General features: G+C 43.2%; 1 protein-coding gene across 1 annotated transcript; it reads right to left on the bottom strand.

Annotated features, from left to right (window-relative positions):
- Window positions 1–319: 319 nt before the first annotated feature.
- LOC142496392 (uncharacterized) lies at window positions 320–2,475 on the bottom strand. The gene is made up of 2 exons (XM_075603098.1): window positions 2,175–2,475; window positions 320–1,804 (listed from the first exon to the last, which is right to left on the bottom strand). The coding sequence occupies exon 2, from the start codon at window positions 1,802–1,804 to the stop codon at window positions 731–733; it is 1,074 nt and encodes a 357-aa protein (XP_075459213.1). The 5' UTR covers window positions 2,175–2,475; the 3' UTR covers window positions 320–730.
- Window positions 2,476–8,026: the final 5,551 nt, after the last annotated feature.

The raw sequence follows: 8,026 nt of genomic DNA, 5'->3' as shown, positions 1-8,026 counted from the left end.
GAAGGAGGAGGGCTCAATGCATTATCCCTGATGAAGAAGCTCTTTTGGTAGCTTCGAAACGCGTTGGATAAAGATTGGCAGGGTCTGGTTCCCCATCCTAGCCTCCCTAACCTATTTTTAGCGATTTTCTGAATGTGCAACTTTTTTTGGGACTTTCTCCATTGAAATCCACATCGCGCGTCATCCGTGACGTCACGGGAGTGCGCGAGCGCCGGAAGAAGATCCCACGTGGGCCGCGCGGTGTGTATAGTGAGAGGAGAGCCCTGAGGCATTACTGTGTCCTAAGGACAGGCAAAAACGAACTGCCACGAGCCCAGCAGATGCCACTACCAGTGGGGGAACTCTGAACAGCTCAAGGGCTGCAGCTGCCACTTGCAGGGGTCCAGGATAAGTGAGAGATATCACTGTGACTTGCCAGAAGACAGCTGCTGCACCAGAGGGCTACATCACTCCATCCAGAGGCTTTCCATTGTGGTAACATTGTGCTGATGTTTGCACAGATATGCTTTTATTCTTCTGCTTAAATGTACGCTTAATACTCACCATTTTTTCACAAATATAATTTGTACCTATTTACTTCACTATTGCGTTTTGCGCTGTTCTTTTTGTCTTTTTCTCCTAGTGTTTTGAGTGCCGAGCCACTCTTTCAGTTTAGCAGCATACGCCTCCTATATGGTTTTGTATATAAATTTATATATGAGTACACCCTATGCACATATAATATTGCACTTCAACACCATAGTGTGTGGATTTTGTTGTAAGGTGAATTTTGGGTTGCGCACTTATTTTTTGTATCACTGCTTGTTGGCTGCTGTGTTTTCTTTCTCCCTCTGCCAACTACTCTGCCCTTACCAATAACACATTTGCACTGTTGCACTTCAATGCCTGTAAGTGTACCCTGTGTCACTTCAGGGCCACTGTGTGTGGCCTGTGTCACTTCTGGGGCAATGGGTGTGGGTTGTGGAAGTTGTGTGGCCTGTGTCACTTCTGGGGCAATGGGTGTGGGTTGTGGAAGTTGTGTGGCCTGTGTCACTCCTGGGGCAATGGGTGTGGGTTGTTGAAGTTGTGTGACTTGTGGCACTTCTGGGGCAATGGGTGTGGGTTGTAGAAGATGTGAAGCACTTGAGAAACATTGCATGATTGATGGTGTCCCAATTTCCAATTTTTGTTTCTTACTCTTTTTCCAATAGCTGGTTAATAGCATTTGTTGGCCTAACTTTCTTTTCTGTGTCTCATTTGTAGGTTTTTTGTCTATTTGTTGATCAGATGTAAGCGGTTGAAGGTTGTCATGTATACGAAGTGAAGTATCAGCTACTGTACCGTTATCATCATGAACTGGTGAATGAAGAACTGATGACTGTGGCGAGAAAGTTGTTCCATGAAACGATCCATCCTGTGATGGGTAAAAGTGGAATTGTTCTCTTGCTGTACTGCGCAACATATTGCCTTGACTTACATTGAGAACTAATGCTTCTAATGTCCTGTTTACATTTTTGATTTCTTTTGGAACTTGTAGGATGATTTTTGTAATTTGTGTCATTTCTGATATTGACCTTTCCTGCATCCTTTCATTCAGTGTCAACATCCTTTCATTCTGTGACATCATCATTTCATTTTGTGTAATCCTCCTTTCATGCACTGTCATCAATTCAGAATGGCGACGATTGTCTTCACACAAGATTCTTTCTTCTGAAGCTGCAATAGCTGCGTACGTGTCACGAGCAGGAGGACGTGGTTGCGGTGTTAATGCAGGAGTGCACATCTTCATGTTCACTTGTTTGAATTTGTGCTTGGCCGCCAACATCTTTTTATAAAATAAATTAAACACATGATGAACTGGCATGCATCTTTCAATTAATTATCTATTTTTTTCTTTTGGAACCATGCTGTCACACATATCACACCATTTTATGTTGTTTGTGTCTAATTAAAAGATGATTATTTAATTAACAAATATGTGTCGACTCAGTGTGAAAGAAGAATGAATGAAAGGATGTTGTAACATCCACAATAATAGCAGAATACTAACAAAACACACAATACATGTGGACAGTCTACATTACATGTTCTGTGACAATACATGATGTAAACTTAATTTAAAAAATATGTATTTCACATGTCTATTGTATTACCAAACATTTACACAATATATGGCCTTCACATCATACACTCACCTTCCATTCTTGATGATGACATTGCTGATGAGCTTGATGATCCAGGTGATGAGACAGTTTCCTTGCCAGGTGAGAAGTGAGTCAGCCCTTAAAAAGGGATAGGTGTTTGTTGTTTTCAAAAAGTTTCGCTGAAGCAGTGAATACAGATGGTGACCCATGAGTGGTACTGATTTTGCAAATAAAGGTTGCCACACCGCATAGGGCTACCAGCTGTGAATGGAGTATATGCAGAAAAGTGTGAAAATTGATACAAGACTGTGCTGAAGCAGGGGATTTTTTAGCAAACAAATAATGAGTGTAAAATTGCCCTACAGGGGAAAAAGGTATTTCAAAAGCCAATTGCTGAGTGTTGAGTCACCCTGCCGGGAATGAAAGAAATAGTCCACTGCCAAGAATGTTTTTTTTTCTGCAAGTAAAAAAAGTCTGCCTATATATATCTTGGGAGCAAAACCGAAAGTGTGAAGTGTAAATGCCATAATACCTAAAGATGAGACTGAAAATTACTGAACTCAGGCAGAAAACCAAATTCTGTTGCTGAAGCGGAGAGATTGAACCTAGCAAGTAAATGGTGTAAAGCAAATAGACTTTTTTTACCTAGCAACTGCACATCTTGTATACCTGATAAAAGAAAATGCATGCACAGTACTGCTAAAATTGAAAAAAAAAAAAAAATTAAAAAAAATTACCCAAGAAAGAAAAGTCTACAGAGATGCCTGTGAGAGCTATGACCTCTACCAGCAAAATATGCCCATCTGTAGGACTACCACAATTGGGGGTTCTAGCAAATACAGTGGCAACAGCTGCAATAGCGCCTCCTGAGGTCAGGAAGAAAATTACACCTGATAGCCTAAAAATGGAGGACAAGATGCAGCGTTCCTGTAATGAACCCTACCCCACGGAAGAGTGGCCCTTCCAGTCCAATAAAGAGGAAGACATCTCTTACGGGGAATCCGAACCGAGTCACACCCACAAAACACCCCAAGAATGGTGGGAGTGCCTGAACTTGGCACGAAAAGAAAAGACCGCTCCCTTTGATGACGAATATGATCAGCAGGAGACAGAGCGGGAGCAGCAGATCACCCAATATTTCTGTCAGCTAAAGCAACTACAAGAAAAGCCTGGCGTATATAATGAAGCTGCTAAGGTATCAAATAAAGAAGGAGACCCCAGTTTTCCGGATGGGACGGAGTCATCCAAAACAAAGAAGCGGAAAAAGAAAAAGAAAAGCGGTTCTTCACTTACCGTGGAAGGAACAGACACGTCCGCAGATCCTGTGGAGAAAAAGGGGGACCGAGTTGCCCTGCAGCCTAGAGAAAATGGAGAATTCGTCCCGCGGTTAACCGAATATCCAGAGGGCCCAAGGCAGAAGTCGTGTACCCCAAAGAAGTGTCTGTCCGGTGCCAACAGTGAGGAACCCTTGGCCAACCATCCCAGGGAAGTGGAGCCGGAAACCAGTGAGTGACGATCCCTTGACCAGCCCTGAAGATGCCCTGAAAAATGCCAGGCATGACTGTGATATGCTGCGTGAACAATTGAAACAAAAGGAAGATGGTTACACAGAGCTACAGAAATTTACTCTTTAGCCAGGACAGAATTGGACGATCTCAAGACTGAGCTAGATACTGCAAAGGCTACTATTTCCGCCATGGATGAAAAGCAGAGCCAATCTGATGAAATGGTGGCTACGCTAAAGCGGAAGTATGAGGAGGCACTGAAGCAGATGACAGTCTTCCAGCAAGAGGTTCACACTCTTCGCATAGAGCTGAATGCCTCACACCAGGAGGTCAACAGTGTCCGGATAGAGGTGGACGTATCTCAGAAAGAGGTTCAGACACTCCGCAGAGCACTGGATGCCTCACATCATGAGACCAACAGCTGCCGCACAGACCTGGAAGTTTCCAGAAAGGAACTACACAGTCTCACTGAGGAGCTGGACATTGCTAAAGAAACTACTGTCAATCTTGATACAGATCTCAAAGTCTCTCAGAAGGAGCTTCAGACCCTCAACCTAGAGAAGGAAGTCTCACGCCAGGAGATTGTCATTCTCAAAGCAGATGTACGTACTGCACCGACACACTTTATTCGAGCAAATACCCGGTATGTACCTGGCAGATACCTGGAATGCGCCGCTCCTCACCTCTGACAAGCCCCGTTGCATTTGCCTTCCCAGCCTGGGTTCATGCCTGGCTGATGGGCGGCTGATCTGTTAAATGATAATGATTAGGATTTAATAGGCTGCAATGCTTCGCGTGTCTACCAGATGGCATAAATTCAGGAATTGTAATGCAGTATATATATATATACTGTGCAGTATTGCAGCCAGCGGGAATAAAATGCTTCAATCCCTGCTTGGAAAATAACTCAATGCACTCGGGCAGAAAACAGTCACAAACCTCAATACACCCGGGTATACCCAAATTCGTGGGACTAGCCATGCTCGAATAAAGTGTGTCGCCAGTGTAAATGGAAGGAGGACTGCAAAGAGGCCCTGAAGAATACAGAGACTGAAAAAGGAGAAAATTCAAGATTAAAAAGAGAAAACTTAAAACTGAAAGAAGAAAATTTTCAGTTGACAGAAGAAGTCAAGGAAAAGTTTCAAGCAGAGCACCGACTGCAGAACCAACTGCAAGGTCTGCGTACACACCTCCAGTATGCTGAGGAGAAGCAGCAAACACTACAGGAAGAAAAACTGCAGGCTGCAAAAGAGGTACAAGCGCTGCAGGAACGTCTGAATACCCAGTACGTCCCCACAGAGCAGTATGAGGAGCTAAAGGCCACGCTGCAAGTCTTCAGAGCATCGTTGGAAGCGAATCTTCAATACCAGGTGACTCTGTATGAGAGGGAGCGTGAAAAGGCTCAGAAACTGGAGCAAGAGCTGGAGAGACAGAGAGACTGTTCCATTCCCTTGAGTCAGTATACCAAGGAGAAAACAGACGAAGCGGCAACCTTAACGACAAAAATTACAGAGCTCCAGAATATGAAGGAGACACTGATACAGACTCAGAGAAAGCAAAGTGTGCAGATAAATTCCCTGAGAAGAGACTTGCAAGATGCACTCAAACAGGTTGAGACTCTGCAGACCAGTAACTTACAGATTCCTCCAATACGGAAAAAGGTATTGGCACTGCCCAAGCACCAGTATCCCACAGTAACTAATGCCCGTGAGGACAAGGGTACAGTGAGAGTTGGGGACTCCACGCACCTTCAAAACAAGATTATGAAGTTAGAGCCACCTAAGAAAGCACTAGCCAAACCTACAGCTGCCCAACAGGCAACAAACAGAGGTAGGAGTGCAGAATCAAAGCCAGAAGAATCCTTAGCTGAGGAAGCTGAAAAGATAGGACGTTCTCTGGAAAGGGCGGTGGAGGTGCAACTCAGTCCCAAAGAAGCTGAACTGGCGACTCCGTTGTGTGGAGGAGGTGCAGAAAGACCGCTTCAAAAGCGGAAAACTCTAAGGGCTAGTCCTAACTGCTCTACAACTGTTGCCATACAGTTTGTCTACAAAAAGAGGAGTGCCGACGCAACAGAAATCTCATGACCGCGCACTCGGTAAAAAGACTTTACTTGGAAAAAGTCCTCCTCGAGCGACTGAGGAGTGCTGACCTCAAGCACCTTCGGGAGGAGACAAAAATAAACTGGAGAAAGGGCTCCAATCCCAGCGGGACAGAGGGTTCTCTTCCTCCATCCACTCTCATTCAAGTCACAGAAAGATCTCGAACGAGAGTGGAAGGATGGGCTTTGGCCGTGGTAAGCCCGAGCTTCCCACAAACAGGGGAGGTATGTAACAGGGGACTTATCCCTGTTCACAAATGTGCCTCTAATCCAGCAGTGTGGTGGTTAACTGCTGGTAGACAATTAACTAACCCCACCTACCTGATTGCTTAGAAAAGCCTGTCTTGTGAGACAGGAAGTGACTCCTTAGCTCTGACTGTGAGCTGAACTTTGGAGACAGAGCAGTGGTTCTTGAGTCTCCCAAGATAGACAGACCAAGAGAACACAGATCTCTGGAGCTGACAAATAAGACTTCTAAACCTGGATGCTGACATTTTCTGTGCACGCATGGGTGCGGTTCCAGGAGAGCAGAGAAGCTTACTCTACAGCAGCTAACAGATAAGACTTTCATTCTTAAGAGACTTCTTATATCTGCTTATGTCATGCTATGTGTTTGGGGCTGGGAGACATGCTTAACTGGGAGATGTGAATTAATTGCATAGGATTTCACTAGAAATACTCCCAAGTGAATAGGAGATTTGTTCCCCTCCCCCCTGTGTTTGGATGGATTTCCTGATGAACAGGAAAAGGCACAAAAAAGCCTTATTATAATTTCACCTTATAAAATCTCCAATTGTGTACCTCTGTGAACGTCCGTCTACACTTGCGTAGCGCTCTATGTGGCTGACACTCAGCAACACATGCAGTGTGTCGCTCACAGATGGTACTGATGTCATAATGTTGGCGTCTCACAAATGTTTGAAGAATCTAGGAGTGAAAGAATGACTAACGTACGTTTAAATATATAGTTCAGGTGTGGGTGAAAGTATTCTTGTAATTAGCATTTAAAATTAATGTGATGTACTTGTGTTAACATGGTCAGCTTCTAGCAACTGTTGTCTCTCCCACAAGACGTGACCACACCATGAGCTATGATTAACTTGTACCACCTGTAAGCACTCCCACTGCACTTGACCATACCATGACCGTGTGATCTTGCTCTGTGTCTGCCAATCCGACCCTCCCGTATGAACCTATATTGTGTGATTACATGTTAATTTCTGCAGTTTTCTTAAAATGTAACCCAAGTCAAATACACATATGAAATGAGGTACTAATTAACCCAAATTACAAGCATATGGTACATGTTCCTATTTATGGTCAAAGGTCGAAGCAATATATTTGTATAAAGCAATTACAGTGTTGCTGTGTAATTTTTTGGTGCTTGCATTTGAATGCACAATATTTCAAGCAAGACATGTTCAGACACTCATGGTCTATATTTTGGTGTAACGTGGATTGTCACTACTATATTGCAAAATCTATAAATGTAATCAATATATGTCTATATGGTAAGACACGTACGTGAAATAGTGAATGATGCTTTTGTATGCACAAACAGAGTATTTCGAAGTTATACATAACTGTGGCAAACAATGAGTGCGTGTGTGCTTTGTGATTATGCAGGTTAACACAATGTTTGTAACATATATTAAATATACTGTATTATTTCACAAATAGGGCAAAGATGTTGAATTGTTTGTAAAGAGGAAGGATGCAGTGTGTGTTATTTGAAAGCAAATTACAAATAATCACTTCATGCAGGTGAAGTTGAATATGTCTACTCATAATGATGTAATCCATGATAGGTGAGCCAATACATGTTGACAAACCAAAAAATATACATACATACCTGTACATAGATAGATACATACATACATAAAGAGAGAGAGATATATAGATATATTTTTGTAGCTATGTTTATATTGTGAAGAAACTATAATTTGAAGCGCAAATATAGATAAGACTTGTAACATACTAAACGCGTAGTACAGTAACATTTGTCACCTGCTGGAAATTGAGCCGAATAAATTCCGATATCTCTGTCCCCTGCCAATCCCTCCACGACGACAGGAACAATTTTTTGACGCAAATGCTCCTCCAATGGTGTTAACATTAGAGCTTGTGCTGGCAGCCCACCTCCAGTGCCAGAAGCATGCATCCGTTGGGCTTGTATTTTCTTCTTTAAGTTTGCCCTGATATCATCGAATCTCTTCCTACAATTCGTCCGGGTCCTGACATGATTCCCACACGCAGACACAGCCACTGTTATGTTGTCCCACTTTTCTTTTTTGGATGCT

The sequence above is a fragment of the Ascaphus truei genome, chromosome 6 (assembly GCF_040206685.1).
Source record: "Ascaphus truei isolate aAscTru1 chromosome 6, aAscTru1.hap1, whole genome shotgun sequence".
Lineage (NCBI taxonomy): Eukaryota > Metazoa > Chordata > Amphibia > Anura > Ascaphidae > Ascaphus > Ascaphus truei.
This window is presented reverse-complemented; position numbering and strand designations above follow the sequence as displayed.

Coding starts and splice junctions, on each gene's coding strand:
- LOC142496392 (XM_075603098.1), bottom strand. CDS start 1,804: ATGTTGGCGGCCAAGCACAAATTCAAACAAGTGAACATGAAGATGTGC.